Source organism: Arvicanthis niloticus, chromosome 7 (assembly GCF_011762505.2).
Source record: "Arvicanthis niloticus isolate mArvNil1 chromosome 7, mArvNil1.pat.X, whole genome shotgun sequence".
Taxonomy (NCBI): domain Eukaryota; kingdom Metazoa; phylum Chordata; class Mammalia; order Rodentia; family Muridae; genus Arvicanthis; species Arvicanthis niloticus.
The window spans coordinates 34,296,820-34,323,416 of NC_047664.1; the positions used below are offsets into that span (position 1 = coordinate 34,296,820).

At 42.1% G+C, this 26,597-nt stretch overlaps 1 protein-coding gene across 1 annotated transcript; it reads left to right on the forward strand.

Moving 5' to 3' along the window:
- The first annotated feature begins 1,945 nt into the window (after positions 1–1,945).
- Purb (purine rich element binding protein B) lies at positions 1,946–10,313 on the forward strand. The gene has a single exon (XM_034508728.2). The coding sequence runs from the start codon at positions 2,057–2,059 to the stop codon at positions 3,014–3,016; it is 960 nt and encodes a 319-aa protein (XP_034364619.1). The 5' UTR covers positions 1,946–2,056; the 3' UTR covers positions 3,017–10,313.
- The last annotated feature ends 16,284 nt before the right edge of the window (positions 10,314–26,597 follow it).

The following is a 26,597-nucleotide window of genomic DNA, read 5'->3' on the forward strand; positions in this document are numbered from 1 at the left end:
GGGTGGGGTGAACATCTAACACCTGCAACATCTGAGGTTTTGTGAAGTCTAAGTTTGGTGCTGGGTTAGTATCCCCATACAAAGAGCTCCTGTCCCTGACCAGGCTTATCTGCTAGCATTCTTCTCATTCTCCGATCACCAGAGCCCTCAGCTCCAATTACCACCTACTTTTTTCTCCTCTTGGCTCCATATAGTCTTAAAATTCTGACCCAAAGACCACAGCCCCCCTTCTTCCCAACCAGCACTGCCCGGCCACTGAGAGTCTGAAAATGTGGGCCTATTTTATAACATAGTTGCTGCTTTTAATCAAGCGCTTGTGCTGGGTCCCACTGTAGCCCACCCAAGCTCTCCTTTGCCCCGGGTCACTTTCTTGAAGTACAAGGCTAGAGAATGACTCCTGTATACAGTTTATGGTGGCCCCTGTCCACGGAATCTAGGGATCTCCCCTAGCCACCAGAGAACAGCTGCGCCCAGCTCCATTGTTCACCACCCAATCCACACAAACCCTAGGCCCCAGCCAAACTGCACAACTCACCATCTGGAGACATATGTTCCTCTGCCCAAAATAACCTACCCCTGTCTCCACCTGTTAACATCTATCCTCCAAAGATTACTCAATAAGTAGTGCTGGGACAATGGGTTAGTCATTTGAAGGAAATTCCTTAGATTCTTAACTTCGTGTCAGACTTCACAATGTATTGTGGATAAACTAGAGTTAAATATAAACCTAGTCATATACTTAAAAATCAAACCATAAAAACCTCTCAAAAATATGCCCTTACTAAAAAAATTAAGAGAGAAGATTCTAGGTTTAGATGCAAATAAACTTTCAGAGGAAACAAATAACGAATCTGGCCCATCAGATAGAACACAGGCTAGAGGGGCAGCTAACTGCTTATCATACAAGCATGAAGTCACAAGCCTAAATCCCTAGCAGCTGCATTAAAAAGTAGGGTGTAGCAGCGTGCTTCTGTAATTTCAGCCCTGGGGGAGGATCCCTAGGGCTCAGTGATAGCCAGACTAGCTCAACTCAGTGAGCTCCATGTTCAGCCAGAGACCCTGACGCAAAAAATAAGGTGGGGAGTAACAGACACTCATGTCTATTTCTGGCTTCCACACACATGTACATGTATACCCACATGCACATACAAACAAATTTAAAACACTTTAGAGGAACTTAATTAACGAATATTAAGCTGATGCTAGAACTCATGTTCAAGCCATTATAGCTAAGTGGGATCCTATCATTAAAAACACCCAATTGTAAATTAACAAAAAGTTATTTGTGTGAACTCCATCCAGGGAGTTTATAAAGTTAGATGGTGCTCTGTTTTTTTTGTTTGTTTCTTTAGAAACACGGGCTTATTTATTGAAGGCTGGTGAATCCAATCCTTAAGACTCTGACCTAATCAATGTATTAGTCCCTGAAGATCAATAATCTAGTAGCATTACTGAGAAGTAGGATTTCATTTGAGAAAACAGGTTACTGGGGTATGCTCTGGAAAGATCCCTCGTCCCTGGCCCTTTCCTGTCTCCCTGTTTCCCAGGCGCCATGAGGTGAGAGGCTCCACTTTTGAGTAATTCATGTGCTTCTCAGCACGATGTTCTGCCTTCCCACAGCCCCAAAGCAACAAAGTCATCTAATCATACACTAAACCCTCTGAAACCAGGAGCGTCAGTAAAGCATCAAAAAGGCAGCCCCCAAATCCAGTGGACAGAAAGACATTAAACTCGCCCGGGGAGCCGCAGGGCACTTTCCCGGCGCGGCCAGTGACGTCACCGCTGCGCCCCGCCGGCGTGTGGGTCTTCCGGCCGGGAGACGGTGGTGGGCGGGGCGGAGTGACGTCACGGGAGCCGCGCGCCGGAAGCGGGCCGTGCTGCACGGAAGCCGCGGGGGCGGGGCGCGGAGGCGATGGGGGGCGGCGGCGGCTGGCAATGAGCGGCGGGCGCGCGTGAGGAGCCGGCGGGCGAGGCTGGGGGGCCCCGGAGCGCGAGCCGCAGGGCGGAGGGCGGGGGCGCGAGCGCAGCGGGCGGCGGCGAGGCGGCGGCCGAGAAGATGGCGGACGGCGACAGCGGCAGCGAGCGCGGCGGCGGCGGCGGCGGGCCCGGCGGCTTCCAGCCCGCGCCCCGCGGCGGCGGCGGGCCTGGCGGTGAGCAGGAGACGCAGGAGCTGGCCTCGAAGCGGCTGGACATCCAGAACAAGCGCTTCTACCTGGACGTGAAGCAGAACGCCAAGGGCCGCTTCCTCAAGATTGCCGAGGTGGGCGCGGGCGGCTCCAAGAGCCGCCTCACGCTTTCGATGGCGGTGGCCGCCGAGTTCCGCGACTCGCTGGGCGACTTCATCGAGCACTACGCGCAGCTTGGTCCCAGCAGCCCGGAGCAGCTGGCGGCGGGCGCCGAGGAGGGCGGCGGGCCGCGCCGCGCGCTCAAGAGCGAGTTCCTGGTGCGCGAGAACCGCAAGTACTACCTGGACCTCAAGGAGAACCAGCGCGGCCGCTTCCTGCGCATTCGTCAGACGGTGAACCGCGGCGGTGGAGGCTTCGGCGGGGGGCCCGGGCCCGGAGGCCTGCAGAGCGGCCAGACCATCGCGCTGCCCGCGCAGGGCCTCATCGAGTTCCGCGACGCGCTCGCCAAGCTCATCGACGACTACGGGGGCGAGGATGACGAGCTGGCCGGCGGCCCGGGAGGCGGCGCCGGCGGCCCTGGGGGCGGCCTGTACGGAGAGCTCCCGGAGGGCACCTCCATCACGGTGGACTCCAAGCGCTTCTTCTTCGACGTCGGCTGCAACAAGTACGGGGTGTTCCTGCGAGTGAGCGAGGTGAAGCCATCCTACCGCAATGCCATCACCGTGCCCTTCAAAGCCTGGGGCAAGTTTGGAGGCGCCTTCTGTCGGTATGCAGATGAAATGAAAGAAATCCAGGAGCGACAGAGGGATAAGCTTTATGAGCGACGCGGTGGGGGCAGCGGCGGAGGCGACGGCGACGAGTCCGAGGGTGAGGAAGTGGATGAGGATTGAAGCCGGCAGCTTCCCCTACTGGCCTCCCTCAACCCCACCACCATCCCCTTGGCTAGAGAGTTCCCTTTCCTACTCGTCCCCAGTGAGCTAGTGGAGAGGGATCAGGGGAGGCCGCAGACGAAGAAAACAAAAAATAAAATAATATAGTTAAGAGAAATAACCATAAGAAAACAGTCACAGACAATTAGAGAAAAGCAGTTAAGTTCCAAGGAACTGCCAGCAACCTGCAAAGAGGACAGCAGCATCTCCTCACCTGCGCAAGAGTCTCAGCTTCTGTTGTTTAAAACCGAGGTTCGTAAATTCATCGGGAAATCAATGGGGGGGATAGATCTTCGAACGTCTGGGACCAAAACCACATCTGGGTGACCCAGACTCATCCATTGGTAATAGTTGAATTTGTGTTGTACCTGGGTAATCTGGTCTTAGGATCCCTCCAGGCCTCACTACTGCAGCATCTATCCCTTCACCTCCATCGAAATCAGCATTTTGGATCTAGGTCTTAATGGAGTCTTTGAGAAGAAAGAGGCCTTTGCAGTTACCCAGTTCTGAGGGTACAGGTTTATGAAAAGGAATGCAACTTACACAATCATGGACAGGGCAAGAGAAGAATTCAAGAAGCCATTGGAGAATTCAAAAATTGGATCCATTTTAAAAAATGGTTTTGCATGGAACCTGGACCAAGGCCCCTGTCTTTTCTTTGCAGAATTGTTTTCCGGGATGCAAATGAATTCAGATATCAAAGCTTGAACTAGAATCCATTACTAAAATAGTTTAAAAGTTGGCAAAAAATGTTTAAAAAAAAAAACAAGCAATTTTACAATGGGGATTGCTGAGGTAGGCACAAAAAGTCAGGCATAAAGCACAAGGCGGACTGTTTGAGTGGATTGGTTGCTGCTCACTAAAGTTCTTCCCTTGATCTCTTAAGTATGGAGGTCATTACCAAGAAATGGCTTAGCATGAGTGAGAGCTGAATCCCAATGGCTCCACCGTATGAGCTAGTGAGTTATGGCTAATTCGGCTGTTACAGCCACTGGCTGGCTGCATTTTAAACCTTAAAACTTGACTATCTGCAAAAAAGGAACCGTGTGGCTACAAGCCTGAGCTTTAATGAAATATACATCCTCACAGAGAAGTTGGAAATAACCAGAACTGAAGTCTGAATTTACCTTCAGTTTAATCTGTGGATTTATTGAAACACTGACGATCCTCAGGTCCAGAATTCCAGCATCATTTATTCTTTTAAAATAAATTTTTAAGAACTTGATCCATCGTATTCAGTACCTCACAATCAAAGTTGGCAAATGATGGATGAATGATTCAAGCATTGCACCCGGTGGAAGCTGAATCCATCTGTGAATGGAACTGAAGTGAACACGAATGCTGACTCTATCCTGGAAGCATTTTTATACCATCTTGAAATTTCAACAAACTGGCATTTGCCGGTTTATCCAGCTGTCTTTCAAGAATAAAAGTTGGGGTTTTCAAGGATCGCCTCTTCTATATTTTAAATGGATTTTCAGTATAAATGATTTTTCTAATCAAGTTAATCCCACCCCATCAAAAGGTATTCCTAGAAATGTCATAGACCTAGGCAACTTCGAATTGAATGGGAGCTAATGTTCTTTCCAAAGTTTTTCAGGTATTTGTGTGACACCTTCTCAAGAACCAGGAGGCAAGTAACCCCACCTCCACAATCTTAGTATTTTTTTTTTAACTGCATGCTTGCCCTTTATTTGAGCTGCCTTTTTAATTTATTGCATATCCTTTTTATTATCTTATTTTGGTATTATTCAATCTATACAATCTTTTTGTATTTATTGGGAAATAAGTAATATACAAAAAGGTCATTTTTGTGTCTGTGGCTGAGAGGGAGGGAAATATTTGTGTATATAAAATTAGGCTTTGAAAAAAAATAGACTGATTCAGAATATTGTTGATTTTAGACTTAAAAATGGAAGAGCCACAAACATTGGTGCCCTTACAGACTATTTCTCTACTCTCATCATCCACAGTAGAATTTTTAAACAGATTTTTTTAAAGCTTTTCTTTTAAATTTTTCTCCGTTGCAAAGAATGTTTCCTAAATTGTATGGGAGCAATAGTATTTTTGATGTTCTAATGACATCCGTATACTTGTACTGTATTTTGTACTACAAGGCAGCTGTTTTCAATAATGTCCTGCTGTATTTACCTATGTGTTTTGAGTGTTTGTTTCTTTGCTGCGGAGAACAAATTCCTACTTTTAGTAAAGGAGCTGAGAAGCTAGCATTAGGTTTACTCTGAGGCAGCAATGAAAATTAAGGTTGCAGCTATTCGTTGATTGCTGTAACGTTTTCATTTTGAAATCATGTACTATTCCTGTATAGACCAACTTGTTTTCTTGCTTCAGTGGTGGTTCTGTTGCTCAGCTGCAGTGAGCCAGTTCAATTTTGCAAAGGTGCAGTACCTCTCCTTTTCAAGGGGTTGGTTTGTTTTTTGTTTTTCTTTTTATTTGGCTGAATTGCAGTAACTAGCCTTGCCTTTCTATTCTGTAGAAATGACAGGGTCTTCACAATCCTTCACCAGTGGCTACTAAGCTATAATTAGCTGAATAGAAAGAATGTGGAAGTGGTCTGAGGCATATAGAGTATATGCCAAGAACACTACCATATATGGCATCAGCTTTGGTTACCAGAGAAATTTTCTTAGTCATTAGACCATATAACAGTAATATATCATATGTAAATCTTTAGATTTCAATTTGAGAATCCTCCAAAAAAAGGAGCAAAGAATGCATAAGCTATGTGTTGGCAAAAGTAATTTATATTAAAATTTTGACCTGCCTTTGTAAGATTAAGTGGTAAATGTCATAGTGGTGGGTTTTACGTCTTAACCAATCTCTGAGGTTTATTTCTCCTGCAGGGGATGGTTCATGGCCTCTCTTCCCACTGTAGGAAGATAGCAGAAGGATGGGGATTAATTGTAGCATTCCACTGATCCTCATCCCAGGGACTAGGGACAATAGAAATCTGCAAACATGGAGAGTTGGTCATAAATATTAGCTTTTTGAAGGTGTTGGTCTTTGTTGATTTCTGTCAGAAAATGGCATTGTACAAATTATGGGAAGCAACCAACTTTTCTGTTCTGTTTTTGAAAGTGCTACTACGAACGATTCAGAGTTGTATTTTTTTTTTTTTCTTTTAAATTTGGCAGATATCCCAGCTAATGAAAATAGTCACATTCCTGAGAAGTTGGAGCTAAAACTCCAGTTCAAATTATTATTGAAATGTTTGTTTCTCAGGCTACTGTATATAGAAATGTGTTTTTAAGAAAATCAAAGAGAGGAGAAAAAAATCTATGCAGAGACCCTACTACTTTGTGGTTTCTATTGTCCCTACAACATCATTTCAGCAAGTCTAATGGTAGTTCTTGTCAGCAAGTCCTTCAGTGCATATGCTGCACAAAACAAAACATAAATCTGCATGGCACCAAAAACCAAACAAAAGCAAACCAAAAACCCAGACACCCTATGTATCTGTTGGAGGCATGTAGGTGGTACAAATGACTGTAGCCATGAGCACACATGGCTTCTTGTCATGTCACTTTCCATAATTATTTACTGCAAAATGATTGAGAGGCTTTTGGTGCAGGCAGCCATTAGCCTCCTGCTTCCTTTGTTACCTCTGGATCACTTTGCAGTAAATTGCAGGTCTTTTAAAAGATTCAAGCTTCGGTTTTCTCAAAACAAAACAATTATCCTGTCTTACCTGAAAATGCAGGGTTGTGGGCAAAAGAGGCTGGTTATAATAATGCCCTCATATTGAGTGGTCTGTAAATGGCTGCACACTTCAGGCACTAGAGTTGCTGAGGATGCTTTGTTAATGTGACCTTGACTGGCTTTACAGGGGTGTAGAACAGTCTACATGGGCAACTATTTGCATCCATCTTGCTCTTGAGGTGGATGGAAATAAGAAAAGGCTGGAGTGTGTAAGTCATGCACATAAGTATTCTTCACTGTAAATTTTAATTTCATTTTTAACCCAATTATGGTACTTTGTCCAATGCACAACTGATCTCTCAGTAGATATTCATTTGAAAATAGTGTGGCCTTGACCAGTGAGAAGGGGAAGAAGTGACTTAACGCTTGTATTAAGATGAGCTGTTTGCTGAGAGTGGTCGTTCTGCAGCACTCTTAATGTCATGTTTTGATTAGGGAGACTTAATGTTTTTGACCCTGAATTGAATTTTCTTCTATTTTTAGGAAGTATCAGAATTGCTCTGATGAGTAACAAAGTTGACTGCTTTGATGTCCAATCTCAGGTTTTAAAATATAGTGGTATAAAAGCCCACTGTTACTAATTCTTAAGACAATTTTAATTTAGTATACCCTAAAAGTCACATGCATAATAAGGCCTGTTCAGAGAGCAGAGCCTCCATTTTTTTGCTCCTTTTCCATGTTGTATTTCACTTGAAAAGGTGTCAAGTGACTTTGCATTGTATATTTCCATTTTAACCCTGACATAGTTCTCAAAGATAAAGCACTTTTTGAACATGAAATACATGGATAATGTGTGATGTGGATCATGGTTTCTCAGGCCCCTAGATAATCCACTTCTGAGTATTGTTCTATGTAAGGAGAATAGAGACCTTTGCTAATGTTAGAAAGTTTGTATTCTTGATTAGAATGCATTTGCTAGTTTCCAATGGATGGGAGAGTAAACAATGCTGCATTCACAATTTAATAAGTTGCTTTCCCTTGAGCCTTAAGGTAACTTTTCTTTTCTCTCAACAACAGCACTGAAGTTATAGTAAGTGAATGAGATTATCTGTTTTCAGGGTTGGTTTTAGAGTACTGTAAATTAATTAGCTGTCTTCCTAAAGAGTCATAACTCCCTTCAATAGATTGAATGGTGGGTGTGGGGAGGGGGGTCTAGGGGACGGAGGGAGGTAGTTTGTAGAAAAGAAAAAAGAAAAAAAGAGCTACATTTACCTTAAAATACAGAGAAAAAAGGAAAAAAAAGTTCATGTCCTGTCCTGTTGGAAATTTCAGATGTAAGGTGGAAATGGCAAAGTATAAATTCATTTCCTCTGCTTTTAATTTAGAAAACCTAAGTTATTTTAAAATATTAGCGCCCCCTCCCAATTTTAAGAGGTAGCTAGACTCATAAATGAATTTTATAGATATCTCAGACTTTGCCATTTAAAGTTACCTTTTTCAGTCCTCAATTTTTGAACCTAGTTTCATTACTGAAATATTTAATATACTTATATGTGAACAAATGGGATCCAGTCATCAGTTTTTAAAATTAAATTTGGAAAATGGAAAAAATAATAAAATCGCACCATAAAGATTTATTACCCTAGTGATTCCCATTTGCTGTGTGCACTCCTGACCCAGATTAAGGCCCTTTATGAATGTATTTTGTATTTCCTAATGAAATAGGAACTGGCCACCAGTGTAATCACGTAACCACTTTTTCATTTGAAAAGCAAATGCCTCTTAAATTAGACATTCCAATTGGAATAGGTAGAGCCATTTAAACAATAGTAAATGCCATATTTGTAGTTTCAGTAGGATTTCTAATAAAGAGAACAGATCTTTGTTAGACGTTAAAGCTTTTTGTGATTTTAACACTTTGGAGCAAGATTTTTAACTATAATTACATAAGATTCTGTGATCAAATTTTATGCCCACTACATTATTATCCACTGACATGGATAAGAGGGATCATTTTTGTCCTCTGGTAAATGGGTCTCGAGTTCTAGAGAGAGCAGTAGTAGATCTGCTCAGTGTCCACCATGGAGTGCAGAAGGCACAGGTGTGACCTTTCCCCACCTTCAAGAACTCTTCACTGGCTAATATTTTAAACACAGTTTTTATTTCTTAAAGGCAAAATATTTTGTGTCCTGTGTTGCAAGATCACGATGGTTAGTAAAATCTTAGTGTTTGGAAATAAGAAGTTTGTTTCTTCCCTTTTAAAATGTCTGTCTCAGAGAATTATAAGTCCAGGAAAATTCAAGAAAGTGAGCAAGAGTGTTCTCTGAGCACAGTGTGTGGGTGGAGTGTGGAGGTTTTGTAAAAACCCTTTCTCCAAGCCCACGTCACTATCTGCTGAACCAAAGTCCTCAGGAGTTTGGAAAGTCAGGAGGTTGGGCAAAAAGTCTAGAAACTTGGCTGTAGGTCAGCGTGACATACTTTTTACAAAGAGTCTGTGGTTTTGCATATTTTGGTGGCAGGCAAGTATATTTTAGTTATTTTTCTGTGACCTTGATATTTGAAAATAAGATTGTCAGTATATTTGAACTTTTTTTTTCTGCAGTTAGAACAGTTGTATTAGGCATTTACTCTTGTGAATCTTTATGCAGATGTCTTACCAGTCTTGTGAATCAAGTGCAGATGACACACTTTGTATTGTAAGAATCTCACTGCCCATCCTGTCTGCCGGTGGCTCTGTTAGGCTAGGTTCTTCACTCCAAAGCTGGGGCTTAATGTCCTTCTAGTTGGGAATCTACAGAAGTAATTTGAATGAGTTAAAACCAAATCTTGATAGCAGGAGACAGCTTCCTGGTCTAGATGTACAATTAGCTTAGGTTGGAATTAAAGAGGGTTTAGGAGTGTCTTTAGTCTCTGTGTAAATACCAACATGCTTATTATGCATTGTAAACCAGTGTGTATGCCTGTGTATGGATTTGTAGAGCTGGTTTCTGCTTCAAGTGAAGCTGCACCTTTGATTTTATAAGGTCCCCTCCACCCGGAACCCTATAAACGTTTGTAAATAGAACACTAAAATTTGTAGTGGTAGGATCAATTTGGGAAATATCTGCTGAGAGACCAAAAAGTTCATTTTTTTAAGTACCTTGGTTAAAGAGTAAAGATTATTCCTCTTATTTTTTAAAAGAAGTATGCACTTTAACAAACACAGCTGCATGGGCAATTCAAACAAATCCATGAAGTGCAGTACCCATCCAGAAACCACACTTCCTGAAAACCGTTCAAAGCAGAGTCCAGAAGGGCTGGTGATCTCACTGCCTGTAGGTTGAAGCTCAGATTCTGATGAATTGTGAGACAAGCAGGGCTGCTTCAAAGAGCAATGTGAATACAGCCAGAAGCTTCAGACAGGTCTGTAAAATGGCGGGTCCCGTATTTACCACTAACTAGCAAAACTGACAGAAAAACTCATAGAAATAAAAAGTTTAAGAATCCTTCCTGCTGGTGTGCACTCCTTCCAATAGCAGACTTTTGCAAATGGAGTTTTACAGTCTATATTTAAAAAATTGTATGTTTGTAACAAATAAAGTATGCGGAAAAGTGAATGACAGTCTTGTGCCCTTGCCTCTTATTTAAAGGATCGCGTGGTGATTGGGGAAGGAACTATTACCATCCTTTGTGATTCACAAATGGCTGTGGGTTTGAGGAAGTCCCCACTTGAAGTGACTGAGATCTAACCACTTTCAGATCATCTGGGGTTCTGTTGAATAAGTCAGAGCAGATTAGAAGGGCTCACAAAAGCTTGCTGCCCCAGATGTTCTCCCTCGTTTACATTGAACTGACTAAGCAGCAAATTAGGCCAATCTTCTCTTTCCCAAGTGATAGAGTGAAAACAAGAAGATGGTGCCCAGTGGTCCTGGCCAGAGATTTTAAGACAGGCATACATGTGATCCACTCTCAGAGCAATGACACCATTCCATTTGGCTTTTGGAGCACACTATAGACATGAGAGAGTAAGTGAACAGTGAACACATGCTATACTGATTTTGTCGATTGGACTCCTGGAGGTCTCATTCTGATCACCTTGGAGAACTTGCACCAGGCATCAGTCTGTGTAAGTGACATTTCTGAAAATGAAGGATAGAACTGGGGAAGGTGGAAGTTTAGCCAGGAGTAGTGGCACAGACTTAATCTGAGCAAGTGGATCTCAAGTAATTCAAGGCCAGCCTGGTCTACATACCAAATTCCCAAATTCTAGGCCAGCCATAGCTACATAGCAAGACCTGTCTCAAAAAAAAAAAAAAATTAATAATCCTATACATAGACAACACTTAAGTGCATACACATAGTTTTCCTGTGATTATGCCTTTGTGCAGTCTGGCGTTGGCTAATAGTGCTGGGACAGAATAGTTGGAGAGTTCTGGGTTCTGTCCAACTGGTCATCTCAAGACGAGATCTGGTGTGTGGACCTTTTAAAGCTTCCCCAGGGTGGTTTTTTTGTGTAATGAGAGCTAAGAAGCAGTGGCTTGTGGGATCTGAAGATACAAGGAAGGGGAGATGATTGATGTCTTAAGGATCTCTGCCAAAGCAGTCCTCAATGTACCGCTTTCCTGAACCTCCAGCCTACCGTGGTGCTTGCCGGATGCCGAGAAAGATCGGAACAGGAAATCATCCAGCATTGTCTTCAGTCCCTTGGCTAAAAAAACCTGGGGTGGGCTTACACAGAGATTCATTTACATTGGAGTCACCCAAAACCTTGAAGCATGGATTCTTGAGTTCCAGCCTAGGAAAGGTGTGCTAAGAAGCCTTCTGGCAGTGTTGATGCTATTGATTTGAGGACTGAACTTAAAAGATGAGCCACAGGGCCAATGGGATGATTCAGCAGGTAAAGGTACTTGATGCCAAGCCTTAATGACCAAGAAGGTTTGATCCCAAGGGCCCACATGGTGGGAAGAGAACTGACTTCAAGGGCTGTCCTTACTTCCACCCTCGTACCATGGTGTATACCCACACATATACACAGAAAGTAGAAACTGTAAAGCAGGGTGTGGTGGAATACCTCTTAAGTCCGGCACTCTGGTAGGCTGAAGCAGGAAGATCAATGAAATTTTGAGGTAAGCCTGGGCTACATAGCAAGACTGTGTATAAAAAAAGTGGGAGGAGGGGCTGGGGAGATGGCTCTATGGTTAAGAGCACTGCTTTTGGAGAGGATCTGGATTTGATTTCCAGCACCAACTCAATAGCTCACAACTATCTGTCACCCCAGTTTCAGGGGATTTAGTTCCTGCTCCCAGCCTTTATGGATATTGCACACATGTACTGTACAGACATTTGCAGGCAAAACACCCATACACACAAAAATCTTAAAAGATTTTTTTTTAAAGCAGAAATCACAATGCCAGGTTTAATGCACACCTGGAATCCTCCTAGCATTTGGGAAGCAAAGGAAGGTGGATCTTTCTGAGTTCGAGGCCAGATTAGCTAGTCTACGTAGTGAGTTCCATAGCCAGGACTATGTAGAGAGACCCTATCAAAGACAAAAAAACAAACAAAAAGCAACAAAAGACCCTAGTGTTTATCCAGAGGAGGATCTTTAGTTGTTTGGCACACTGAAGCTTCTAAGGGTTGCCAAGCCAATCTAGCTTCCCAGGAAGCACTGAGACTTTTGGAAATGAGAGCCACCTGGTGGTCATGGCCAAAATCTCAGTAACGTTATTTATTTTTATGTATATAAGCACACTGTCACTGTCTTCAGACACACAGAAGAGGGCATTGGATCCCATTACAGATGGTTGTGAGCCACCGATGTGGCTGGGAGTTGAACTCAGAAACTCTGGAGGAGCAGCCAGTGCTCTTAACCGCTGAGTCATCTCTCCAGCCCCTCAGTAATTGTTCTTAGGTTAAATCATTCATAAATTTGACTAATTATTGGGTAGCTACTATATGTTATACTAGATGTAAAAAAAAATATGGTCCACGGTTTGGGTGGAATTCACAAATGCCAGTAGAAAGCATTTATGAAGCATTAAAACGGCAACAGATGATGTCACCAACAGCACCGTTCCTAACTCAAGCTTTTGCTCCTTACAAGACACAGCTATAGAAGAACTGGAAGAAAGACACGATTCCAATGCCTGTAACCCCAGCACTTGGAAGATTTAGATTCATAGTGTGAGAGCCAGGCTATGTGAGACTTTCTCAAATAAAATCAAACTAATCACACTAATAACAAATGAATATGCTGCTTCTCTCCAAACCTCTGTAAAAAGGGTGAAGGTAGCAGCTATCAAAGTGTTTAGCATACATCCATTTGCACATTTTGATAGGAGTCTATTAAGTCACAACATTTGAGAAATGGCCATTGCATTTATATGTGCATTTATTTATTATTTAGCATTTTGAGTGCTGGGATTGTGTCACCACCGTATGGCTAAATGCACTAATTTTTATCAAGAAAATATGAGCTGGAGAGATGGCTCAGTGGTTACTGCTCTAGCAGAGGGCATGAATGCAATTCCCAGTACCTCTGACCTGCATTCATGTGCTCATACCCACACATACACGGAATTTTTAAATAAAAGCTTTGTGTGCCTTTAATCCCAGCACTTGGGAGGCAGGGCTGATCTCTGTGAGTTGAAAACCAGCCTGTTGTCTACATAGTGAGTTTCAGGATAGCCAGAGTTACATAGTGAAAGCCTGCCTTAAAAAACAAAACAAACAGCCTGCATGGAGGGTTCAAAGGCCTGCACGCCATCTCATGTTTTATCATTACACTGTGCCACAAGACACACAACTCTTATGCAGAAATTAAGTTGAAAAATAATTTAATACTTTCTTGTGTTAAATTCCACTTAGACACAGATGCAATGACATTTCTTGTGTCTGTAGAGTTGACAGAAAATGTGTTTATTACTCTGGCTCTGATAGAATGTATTAGAAGTTTGAATGTCAGGTCTCTGTTCTACTCTGGAGGCAGACATTCCCCTTTCAGCAAACACATTCATTTAAAATGAGTGAGTTGGGGCCGAAGAGATGACTCTGTGGCTAAGAACACTAGTTGCTCTGTCAGAAGACCAGAGCTGGATTCCCAGCACCCACATGACAGCTCACAACTACAGGTAACTCCCAGTCCAGGGGATCTAACGCCCTCTTCTGGTCTATTCAGGCATCAGATACATATGCAGGCAAAACATCCACACACATAAAACAATAGTAAAATAAATAGTAAAAAAATAAAATGAGCAGTCCAAGACAGGGATGTAGCTTGTTTGACAGAGTGCTCACAGAACAGGAATAAAGCCTTGGGTCCAATCCCCAGTACCATGTAAACTGAACATGGTCACGTATGACTATATATGGAGTTCAAGAGCAGCCTGAAGTCTGCAATACACAAGACCCTGTCTTAAAAACAAACAAATAAAGGAAGAAGTTATTAAATAACTGTGAGATGACATAGTTAGTCACTATGTGGGTGCTGGGAATTGAACCCATGTATGCTGGCCCAGCAGCCAGTGCTCTTAGAAACTCTTTGCCATGTCTCCAGCCCTCTTCTTTTTGTTTTCTCCAAGTTTATGTGATATAATTGAATGAGTGTAAAGTAATGGCTAGAAATTAAGCAGATATATATACAATGTCACAGAACCTGAGAACCTAACTTCAGGATTTTCCAAACTCACCATGAGACTCATCAGGAAATTAAACAGCATGTGAGTACTTTAGCTGAATGTCAAATTAATAATTTATGACATAGTTTCTTCTCTAATGCAATTATGAAGGACCTTCCAGAAACTGGTTTGGCATGTAGAAAAGTTAGTCAAACTACTCAACACAATGTAAAAGATGAAGCATTTCTGATTGTCTGTGGAGAGAGGCCTCTTACTCACCATCTTTAATTACAGTTAAAATAAGTTAACATAAGAAAAAATAAATAGGGCTGGAGAAATGTCTCAGCAGTTAAGAGCACTGACTGCTCTTCCAGAGGTCCTGAGTTCAATTCCCAGAAACCACATGGTGGCTCACAACCATCTGTAATGGGATCTGATGCCCTCTTCTAGTGTGTGTCTGAAGACAGCAACAGTGTACTCATATAAATAAAAATAAATTTTAAAAAAGAAAAAATAGCCCAGCGGTGGTGGCGCACACCTTTAATCCTAGCACTTGGGAGGCAGAGGCAGGCAGAGCTCTTAGTTTGAGGCCAACCTGGTCTACAGAGTGAGTTCCAGGACAGCCAGGGCTACACAGAGAAAGCCTGTCTCAAAAACCAATAAATAAATAAATAAATAAATAAATAAATAAATAAATAAAGTCTAATGGGTGAAACATTACATCTTTACTAGAACCAGACGCGCCTTTAATCCTTCTTACATTTAGATGTAGAGTATTCTTACATTAATTGTAAGAAAAATTAGGGGCGAAGTTTTTTTGCAATCACAACTATGAAGTCACGTGGTTATACAAATCCTAGTGCACTGCTGCAGAAAACTTAAAACACACTAACCTTTCTTGTCAGTCACCTAGAGGGACTTAGCAGACACCCAAGAAATAGAGACTAGATGTGTTTCTGGGCCATCCATCAGTAGCCTCAGCAGTACAGTAACAGGAGATGATGCAGCATCCTTTCCTTATGGTTCCAGGCAGCAAGGAAGAAGGCTGTGGCAAGAGAACCATAACTGGCACAGTGAGAACCTTAATGCCACCCTCATTCTCACATAGGCATGATGGCCCAGTTAAAGCTCAGTAAGTCAGAAGTCTTTTTGGTTGGATGGTTGGTTGGTTGGTTTTGTGTTTGGGTTTATTTCTGGTTTTTTGTGTGTGTGTGTGTGTGTGTGTGTGTGTGTGTGTGTGTGTGTGTGTAAGAGTGTTGTTGTTGTTTGTTTGTTTTTTTAAGACTTGCTGCCCTGGAACTCACTCTGTAGACCATACTAGTCTTGAACTCACAGAGATCTGTCTGTCTCTGCCATCTAAGTACTGGGGTTAAAGGCATGCACCACTGCTGACTGGCAAATCAGAAATATTAATTCTTAAATTTCATCTCTTCTTTCAATTAGCACAATATTAACAGCCAAAAACAATATGATAAAAATACAAATGGAAAGGGCTAGCAAGCCTACTCTGTTAGAATCTCATGTAGCCGTGCCTGTCCTAGAACTCGTGATGTAAAAAACAGGCTGGCCTGAAACTCACAGAAATTCACCTGTCTCTACCTCTCGAGTGCTGGGATCGAGGCACCTTGTTTAGCAAAAAATCTTTTAACTGAACTTTTCTTCTATTTGTTGAGACTACGCATGATGTCCTTTTGTAGTTTCTGCTGGCTCTGGACTCTGGAGCCTCAGGCCGCAGTGTTGGGATCACAGGTGCCATCATGCTTAAATATAACACTTCCATTTTCAACTGGAATTTACATTCTTCACTGGAATTAAGCACAGTCATAAGGGCTTACATTATGGAATGTTTACATTTGGTGAAATTTTTTCAAAGACAGGTGCTCTTGACTAGAAGTCAAAAGGTAGTAACTGAAAAAGTATTTGCACTGAAATGTCTATATTCTTCAAAACAAAATCCACTGGGAATTGAGTCTTTCCTTTATGTAGCAGAACCTCCTCTGCAAAGGCACTTGTGAATGGAGATTTTTCTCTATAAAAAGTATTATATTCTGGGATTTGTGGAAATAGCTCAAATGGTAAGGTACTTGCTATGAAACCATGGGAAGTTTGATTCTCAGTGCCCTATAAAGAGCCAGGTGTAGTGCCTTTTGTGTGATCCCAACAGTGGATAGGTGCATTTCCTCAGCTAGATGATCTAGCTAAATCAGTGAGTGTCATGTCCCAGTGAGAGACTCTGTCACAAAATATGAGGTGGATAGCCTCTGAGAAACATCCAATGTTGACATTTGACCTCCACACATAAACACATTTATGTACATGCACACCCAACCTCCAATATAAATACATGCACAATGCATACATACATACATTAATATAATTATAATATAATATGTAGCTCAGTTGATAGCATGCTTACCTAGCATGCATGATGCCTGGAGTTTAATTCCCTGTATCACAAAAACTGGTCATGGTAGCATATGACTATAGTCTCAGCACTTGGGGAACAGAGGCAGAAAGATTAGAAATTTAAGGTCATCTTCAACTATTACACAGAGCATTCAAGGCCAGCCTGGTTTATAGGAGACCCATCTTTTAAAAGTAAATTTTGTATATATGTACACACACATATGTATGTATGTGTACCACTTGCATGGCAGATGCCCACAGAGGCCACATGTCAGATCCCCTGAACTGGAGTTCCACTTATATGAGCCACCCCTTGGGTGCTAGGAATCAAACCTGGGTTCCTTGTAAAAGCAGCAAGTGCCCTTTACAGCTGAGCCATATGTAAATGAATATTAATATTCTGTATATATTAATACAAGAAATCATTTGGGCAGCAGTTATTCATTAACCTGCTTGTTTTCCAAATAAAAGACACAAAGACCTTTTAGATTTATAACAGGCCTTAGAGCATTACAGCTGGGCAGATATCAACCCTGGAAGCTAACTTGTCTGCTTCCCCTGCCAAAATCCCCACAAATACTTGTGTCTCTTCCATTTGTGTTGCTCCAGCTTCATCAGACAGCCCCCATGGCCACATGCTCACAATCCACACTACCTTATGAAACTTGCTTCCTCCTCTCCTTGCTCTCTTCGTGGTCCCTACCTGAAACCCCCAACCCGGGAAACACTGCTCTGACTACTTCTCTTCTGCCCAGCCCAGGCTGTAGGCATCTGTATTAACCAATCAGGGATAACTGGAGGGGGCGGGGGGGTGTGGCAAGGTTTACACAGCAAAAGCTGGTGTATGTGGGAATTCTCTGTCTTGGGACAACAAGACCTTAGGATGCAGGATTTAGCATTTGAATACATAGCAACACCAGACCAACTAACATTTCTCCTTTTTTGTCTAAATAAAAAGTCTCTTTCTCTTACAATAACAAATTATATCCAGTAAGAACAGTTATGTAGCAACTATGAAATCTATAGTGTAATAATTATATTGATAATGTCCAGTCCATTTGTATTTGGCAACTCAGTAGAAAGTATGCTATTATCTAACCTTTTATGATAAGTTCAGAGTTCTGTATTTAAATAATTTTCTCATTACCACATTAAGCATTTAAATCCTCTGTCACAATTTGCAATTACCAACCTTAAAACACCTGTTTACAATTTCTCCCAACCTTCATTAAAACACCTTCTAGACTCTCTAACCTTCATTTACCAACCTTAAAACATGTTCTTAGATCCTTTATAACTCAAGGTTAACTGTGAGACTATGACTATCTAGTCTTCAATGCCATCAGAGACTAGAAGAAATAAATATTACCTGAGTAGGCAGGAAGTACAGGGATTCGGCTTCTGAAGCTAGAGATGACAGAGAAATGGCTGCCTGAACAGTTCCTCAGAATTGTCCCTATAACACTGGAGCATCTATCTTCACCTTTTCTTTTTCTTTTTTTTTTTTTTTGGTTTTTCGAGACAGGGTTTCTCTGTGTAGCCCTGGCTGTCCTGGAACTCATTCTGTAGACCAGGCTGACCTCAAACTCAGAAATCCGCCTGCCTCTGCCTCCCAAGTGCTGGGATTAAAGGCGTGTGCCACCACCACCCGGCTATCTTCACCTTTTCTGGCCCAGTGTACCTCACAAACATTTTTGTGAAGCAGGAATTATAAAGGACTGCTTACCCTATCTTGGCAAAGCTCAGCAATCAACTTCTCTGCATCTGTTTTTTTTTTGTTTTGTTTTGTTTTGTTTTTGTTTTTGTTTTTTAATTTATTTATTTTTTCCCCTGAACAGCATTCTGTCTGCAAATGAAGCTAGGGCATTTTCTTTGTCCAGTGGCTAGCTTGCCATAATTGAAGGAACCCCATATGGAGGTTCTTCAATGCTCATCATCTTCTTTGAAGTAGATTGTGGGTACTGCCAGGAGCAGACCTGACTCACTGTAGAAAAAAAATTTAAATTAATAAAAGTATCTTTAAATGCTATTTTTTGTGGGACTCTAAGGTGTTTGAAGATCATCTATCTTTTCATAGCATATTTAAATAGGTAAACTTTGCTTGTTTCTAGCTATTTACTATCTGTTTAAGATAGGATGTATACTTTTGTGATAATCTCACATGATAATGAATTTGACTATTGCGTTATTTGATTACCATAAATAGTTTGCAATAGCAGCTTTAAAAGGACTGGAACTAAAAGTCACAGTTTCAAATGAGTTCCAAAGGTCCAGTATCTTATATAAGAGTTAAAAACATGGCAGGGCAGTGGTGGCGCACGCCTTTAGTCCCAGCACTTGGGAGGCAGAGGCAGGCAGGATTTCTGAGCTCGAGGCCAGCCTGGTCTACAGAGTGAGTTCCAGGATAGCCAGGGCTACACGGAGAAACCCTGTCTCAAAAAACCAAAAAAAAAAAAAAAAAAAAAAAAAAAAAAAGAGTTAAAAACATGTATACATAGTTTGTTGTAACAAAAATAACCTTAACTTTTGTATCAATATACAAAGATGTGTACCAATGAAAACCTTAAACCTGTATGAATATACAATAATTCATATCAAAGTAAGCAAAAATAACCATATTTTAAGAATATGAATTGCTCTAAATTGAAAAGTAGGTTCAATGATCTACCATATATATATATATATATATATATATATATATATATATATATATATATATGAGTACACTGTAGCTGTCTTCAGACACACCAGAAGAGGGCATCAGATCCCATTACAGATGGTTGTGAGCCATCATGTGGTTGCTGGGATTTGAACTCAGGACCTCTGGAAGTGCAGTCAGTGCTCTTAACCACTGAGCCATCTCTCCAGCCCGATCTACCCTTTTATCTTATTATTTCTATGTGATATTTCTATACTCATCCCTTTTCCTTTCAACCCCCTTCCTTTTATCTAAGAAAAGAAAAAGAAAATGAAAATGATAGGAAATAAAGAAAATGAAAGGAAAGAGAGAAATCCTTGAGTCTAAGCTCCTATTCCTTCCTTGTTTTTTTTCCTAATTAAACCATTAACAACTGGCAACCATCCCCCTAAATGACAACAAACATCCATAACTCATAAAATGACCAAAACCATCCACCCCATCATGGGGGAATGGGACAATAGTCTCTTTGAAATTGCTTCCTGCTGCTTAGGGGCAATCTTTTTCGGACCCTAAGAAAATTGGGAACCCTACGACAATTGGGATATTGGCCAAGCCCTGGAAGAATTAGATGTGTTGTCCAGTCTCTGTGGGATAAGTAAGTGCAGGGCTTAACTGGAGTCCTGGATAGATCAGTCCATAAGGCTGGATGAATTGAGGTCATCTGGGGTCACAGTCGTCTCCCCCAAGCCATTTCAGAAGCAAGTTTCCCAAGGAAACATTAAAGCAGTCTGAGGCTAGATCAGACATCCCAGCATCCCCAAGGGTGGATCTGTTAGGGCTGCTTTCTTGGTTGATGTTTTCTGTGAACATATAAGTTCTCACAAGAAATATACAGTTATGTACCAGGTGCACAGCTCAGTCAATAAAGTTTTTTTTTTTTTTTCTCTTTGTTTGAGCAGGTGAAAAACATATGCCTTTCTTAAGGCAGTTTGGATTATAACCAAAACTGTAATATAAATTTTTTATCTATGCCAGTTGAAAGGATGGTATGCAGCCGGGCGGTGGTGGCGCATGCCTTTAATCCCAGCACTTGGGAGGCAGAGGCAGGTGGATTTCTGAGTTCGAGGCCAGCCTGGTCTACAGAGTGAGTTCCAGGACAGCCAGGGCTACACAGAGAAACCCTGTCTCGAAAACCAAAAAAAGAAAGAAAGAAAGAAAGAAAGAAAGAAAGGATGGTATGCATTAATGGGTCATGAGGATGCTGTAGCTAATAAAATTTATTGGCTATACATAGACATTTACATCTCAGCAAGTCCCAGATCTGTTCTCATGTAGAGGAATTAGCTCATATATTACCTTTTCAGTCCTTTTGATTTTTCTTTTCCTCCCATGTGTAGCCAAGATCTACAGAAGGTCTTCCTTTAGCAAGTCTGACCCTTATTGTTTTGGATGGAATCCAAAGCCTTTTTGCCTTTCCTGTTAACACAAACACAAAGCAACTCTCCCAGCATAAAATATCCGGCAGTTTGAAGTCACTATAAGTATAGATTGATCCAGTCTAGCAGCCCCTTTTCTATCCAGGTCTGCTCCTTTTGACCTCTCTCAAAGAGGATGTACAATACCACCATTACCATTGAACATATAACCATTTTAATGTTTTTTTGTTTTTTTTTTTTTTTGGTTTTTGGTTTTTGGTTTTTCAAGACAGGGTTTCTCTGTGTAGTTCTGGCTGTCCTGGAATTCACTCTGTAGACCAGGCTGGCCTCGAACTCAGAAATCCACCTGCCTCTGCCTCCCAAGTGCTGGGATTAAAGGCATGCACCACCACTGCCCGGCGCATTTTAATGTTGATAAATCAAAACCAGACTGTATGGATTCCAAATATTCTCCTCTATAGTGATTATTATTATTATTATTATTATTATCTATTGAGACATGGTTTTTGTGTGTAACCAGGCTGTCCTGAACTTGCTTTGTAGATTAGGCCGGCCTCAAACTCGCTGTTTCTAATTCCTGAATATTAATGGTTTCTACTCTCCAAACAAAAGCACAGGCTACCAGTTCGTATGAAAACAATCAAACAAATAAAAGCTGTGATCCGTCTATTTGCTGCCTCCAAGAAGTACACCTCACCAACAAAAGTAGGGACAGACTACCTTAGGGTGAAATACAGAATGAGAAAAGGTATTCTAAGCAGATCTCACTACTCTAGTCTCTGAGAAAATAGATATCAACACAAAGCTAATCAAAGGAGATAAAGGAGGTCACTTGGTATTGATTAAGAGCACAACCCATCAAGGAGACCTGACAGTCCTAAACATATACAAATATAGGTACAAACAATTAAATAAAACAAATACTATTAGGCACAAAAGTCACCAGTTAACTCTAACCTAGCAGTAGTGGGTGACTTCAATACCATATCCTCAACAATAGCTAGGTTAGCCTACAAAAAAAGAACATCAGAGTTGACATAATTTAACAGACATCTCAAAAATAATCTATTCAAACAGTACAGAATATATAGTCTTCTCAGCAGCCTGTGGCTATTTCTTTAAAAATATATTAGGACAAAAAGGCAGTCTCAACAAATATTTGAAAATTGAAATAACCATAATGGGATGAAGCTAGAAACCAATGGCCTGAGAAAAAAAACAGAGGGGACTTGTGGTCAGTTGGTAGACCAGAAGTCCTACCCACTGAAACTCACTGAACCCATTCTCAAGGTGTTTTAGTAAATGAGATATTTTAGTAAATATCTCAAGATATTTTTGCCTACTTTTTACCCTTGTCCTAAGAATCTGCCTGAGATTAAATTGAAGTGCTTTAGATTAATGTCTTTGGCAGAGGAGAGTTCAATATAGCCCAGTATTCACTGTGTCACATGGTTATTAGTGACTACTCTTAAGCAAATCTACAATGAAAAAAAATCAATAAAACACCCCCCACAAATGTACAGGTAATCCTGCAAGTTGTAAAAAAAAAAAAAAAAAAAAAAAAGAAGAAGAAGAAAAAGCTATGCAACAAAGTAAAACATCACCATGGCAAAGTGTAGCAAGTGTGATCCAAGGAAGAGGCAGCTTTCCAGCCCAAGCAAGCAGACCTTGGTGGCATCCGGAGTGAAACTGGAGAATTGTGGAATTTTCCTCTGTAGGTCAGGAAAGCCACTGAGAACAAAGATGTCACAGAGGAGCCCCTGCATGGAAGCCTGGAGATGCCATTGCATGAAGTTGTGACAGTGAAGCATGTGTTTTGTTGGAGACCCCCCCACCCCCAAGATGTTAGAGGTGCCTGAGCCATGGGATGTCTGCAGAGGAGAGCTATCGACAGATGCTGGAAACAGCCCAAGAGAGAAAACTGTTGCAGTCAGCAAAGCTTGAAGGAGGAGATTTAAGAGCAACCCTTTAAGCCCTTTGCTATCAGACATGGAGTTACAGGGTGTAGACTTTGTCCTGCTGGTTTTGGTATTTCTCCACTATGCCTTTTCCTCCCTTTTAGAATAGTAATATATATTCTGAGCCATTGTATATTAATATATGTGATTTTTTAATTTTAATTTTCAAAGGGGTTACAGTTAAGAGATCACCTTGAGTCTCCGAAGAGATCTGGGCTTTAAAACTGTGTTGAAGGCTGGAGAGATGGCTCAGAGGTTAAGAGCACTAGCTGCTCTTCCAGAGGTCCTGAGTTCAATTCCCAGCAACCACATGGTGGCTCACAACCATCTATAATGAGATCTGGTGCTCTCTTCTGGTGTGCAGGCACACATGCAAGCAGAACATTGTATACATAACAAATAAATGAATCTTGAAAAAAAAAAGCTGCGTTGGGACTGTAAAACAAACAAAACTATGGGGATCTTTGCAGTTAGATTAAATACATTATGCATTATGATGTGGCTCCAAGCTTATGGGGGGTGGGGCAGGGAATGTGCTGTGGTGGTTTGAATGAGAACAGCCCTTCTAGGCTCATATATTTGAAAGTTTGGTTCCCAGTTGGTGGACTGTTTAGAAAAGATAATGAGGTGTGGCCTCAGAGGAGATTTTCCAAGAGTGGACTTTGAGGTTTCAAAGGCCAGTGCCAGGCCCAGTCTCTTTCTCTCTGCCTCCTGCTTCTGGATCAGATGTAAGCTCTCAGCTACTCCTCTAGCACCTGCCAGCTGCCATGCCAGCTGCCATGCTCCCTCGTGAACTCATCCCCTGAAATAAATGCTTTCTTTTATAAGTTGCCTTGTGTAAGACCATGTGTGTGTAAAACCGTGAAAGGACAGCATGGTTTCTGGTCGAGCACCAGCTAAAAATCGCTGGAGACCCCAGAGACGTCTAAGGGACGGACGGCATACATTTCACCATGCTCCCAGACTCCAGGCTCCTGACACGAGGCAAAAGACCTCCATAGAGTGTGGTCCTCCTGTAGTGTGAAAAATTATAAAGACCATTTTGTGAAAAATATGCAGGCTTTTTCTTTGCCCTTAGACCCGAGCAGAAAGAGCGCAAGTTCCAGAACTCGGAACTGAAAATAAGATTTCAGGGCTTCACTGCTCCGGGACACATTCCGGGTGGAGGACATTATCCCTGAATCAGAGGATACTTGCTGGATTACATTTCTCAAGCCTCAGGGAGTAGACCCACCTCTGGGTGGGAAAAGCCCAAAAGCAGGAAGACACATTCCTGACCACAAAAAAATACAAGTCATCTAGGTGGGGCTGTGACTGGAGAAAGTGAGAAATATTTAACCTGAAATAGTTGGTAATGACAGGGTAGGGCACAGAGACATGGCAAAACTACATTTTTGAGAAGAATGAGTGTGCAGAGTGATTTTCACATGACTCTAAATCATTTAGGGTGAGTTCCTCTGAAATGTTCCACTATTTTTATGTTATGTATCCTCACCCCCATTCCCACTCCCCTGGTTTGTGGTTTTTCCCTTTAAAACCCGTCTCAGACTGGCTGGCTTGGTCAAATTCTACTCCTGCACTAGTGTGCAGTTTGGCTGCTGGCTGCCAGCTTTCTTCCCTAATAAACCTCTGCTGATTGCATCCAGCTATGGTGTCTTGGAGTTTGTGGGTGGTCACGACTTCCTGAGACTTGAGTAAGGGTCTCCCGGGTGTGGGGGTCTTCATTCCAATCACGTAGGACAATGCCCCCTAGCCCCTCCACAAGTAGAGGGCAGGACCACAGGCCACAGAGCCTCAACACAGATCTTCGTATTAATGGGGTACCTAAAGGCCAGAGGGGCATAGCCAATTAAATATTCCTTCCCAGACCCTCTTCCTTGCAAAAGGTATTTAACCTCAGGCCCGCCCTGAGAATACCAGGATATAGTTTTCATCCATTTTCCGCCATGAAAATAAATATCTTAAGACTATGGACTTCCCACCGTGGGGAACAGTGGAGCAGGTCTTCATCCACAGAGCTGCTGCCTAATCTCCAGCAGAAGAACTCTCTGTTCCCACCCACGGAGATCACCAACCCAGCTACCCAAGCTAAGGCCACCACACAGCCAATCAAGCCGCAGTGACCAAGCCAAGAACGCTCATCCCCCCCTCTTCCCCCCCACCCCCACCCCCCCACGCAGCCGGAGAGCATCCCTCTCCCTGTCCTCTTCAACTGCGGGCCAATGTAGCCCGTATGCCCCCACTTCATTGTCGGCCCTTCCTTGGCCCCCCCAGCGGCGTCTGGGCCAGGGCCCAAAAGCTGGAGAACCAGTCGGTTCCCCGCTGACTTTTGGCTCTGGGTCCCCCAAGCCAAGAGCCCGCTCCTTGCAAGACCTCAAACTGTGTTCCCTCAACCCCTGAGCAGAGTCCTGCGGTTTCACATGTCTGCCCGGCGCTAGCACAGCGTGGAGTGAGCATTGTGAAATTCCCCACGAGAGGCCCTAGGCATGGGGCAAGACAGATGCGGCACCCAACAACAGGTCCCATGAACTCTACAGCCCAACAGTGGTGCTTTATGTTTGTGTTTTGTTCTGTTTTGTTTTGCTTTCTTTTGTTTGAGACAGGGTTTCTCTATGTAGCCATGGCTGGCCTGGAACTGACTATAGACCAGCCTGGCCTCGAGAAACGCCTGCCTCTGCCTCCCAAGTGCTGGGATTAAAGGTGTGTACCACCACTGCCAGCAATTGAAAAGTAACTAAGAGAAATTGTAACCTCAAACTGTGAACCAAAACAATTTCTTCCCCCCTTAAGTTGCTTTTTTTCATGGTATTTTTTTTTATCGCAGGAACAACAACAAAATAATACGACACATTCTTAAGTAGCCTTTGTCAAATATTTTGTTCCAGTAATTATTTTTTTTTAAGACTAACTAAATATTCAAAAATAAAAACAGCCGGGCTGGAGAGATGGCTCAGTGGTTAAGAACACTAACTGCTCTTCCAAAGGTCCTGAGTTCAATTCCCAGCAACCACATGGTGGCTCACAACCATCTGTAATGGGATCTGACGCCCTCTTCTGGTGTGTCTGAAGACAGCTACAATGTACTTACATAAAATAAATAAATAAATCTTAAAAAAATAATAATAATGCCGGGCGGTGGTGGTGCATGCCTTTAATCCCAGCACTTGGGAGGCAGAGGCAGGCGGATTTCTGAGTTTGAGGCCAGACTAGTCTACAGAGTGAGTTCCAGAACAGCCAGGGCTACACAGAGAAACCCTGTCTTGAAAAAACAAAAAAAAAAAAAAAAAAAACCAAAAAAATAAAAAATAAAAAGTAATAATAAAAAGTAAAAACAGCCATATTGGACTAGAAATCAAACTTTAAGTATCTTATACTTTTGAACACAAGCTTCACATAAATACACTTAATGTAAAATATTCAGTCAAGAACATAGAGCAGAGTAAGAAAACATTCTTTTTTGTTTTTTTGTTTTGTTTTGTTTTTTTGAGACAAGATTTCTCTGTGGTGCAGTTCCGGCTGTCCTGGAACTTGCTCTGTATACCAGGCTGGTTTTTTTTTTTTTTTTTTTTTTGGTTTTTCAAGACAGGGAGAGCCCGACTGCCTAATTACACAGGTTTATAAAGACAAAAGCTGCCGGGCAGTGGTGGCGCACGCCTTTAATCCCAGCACTTGGGAGGCAGAGGCAGGCAGATTTCTGAGTTTGAGGCCAGCCTGGTCTACAGAATGAGCTCCAGGACAGCCAGAGCTACACAGAGAAACCCTGTCTGGAAAAACCAAAAAAAAAAAAAAAAAAAAAAAAAAAAAAGACAAAAGCCACAGGCTGGGAGGGGGAATGAGAACTTCTTGGGC

Bases quoted from the DNA above. Each gene is read 5' to 3' on its own strand.
- Purb (XM_034508728.2), top strand. From the start codon at position 2,057: ATGGCGGACGGCGACAGCGGCAGCGAGCGCGGCGGCGGCGGCGGCGGG.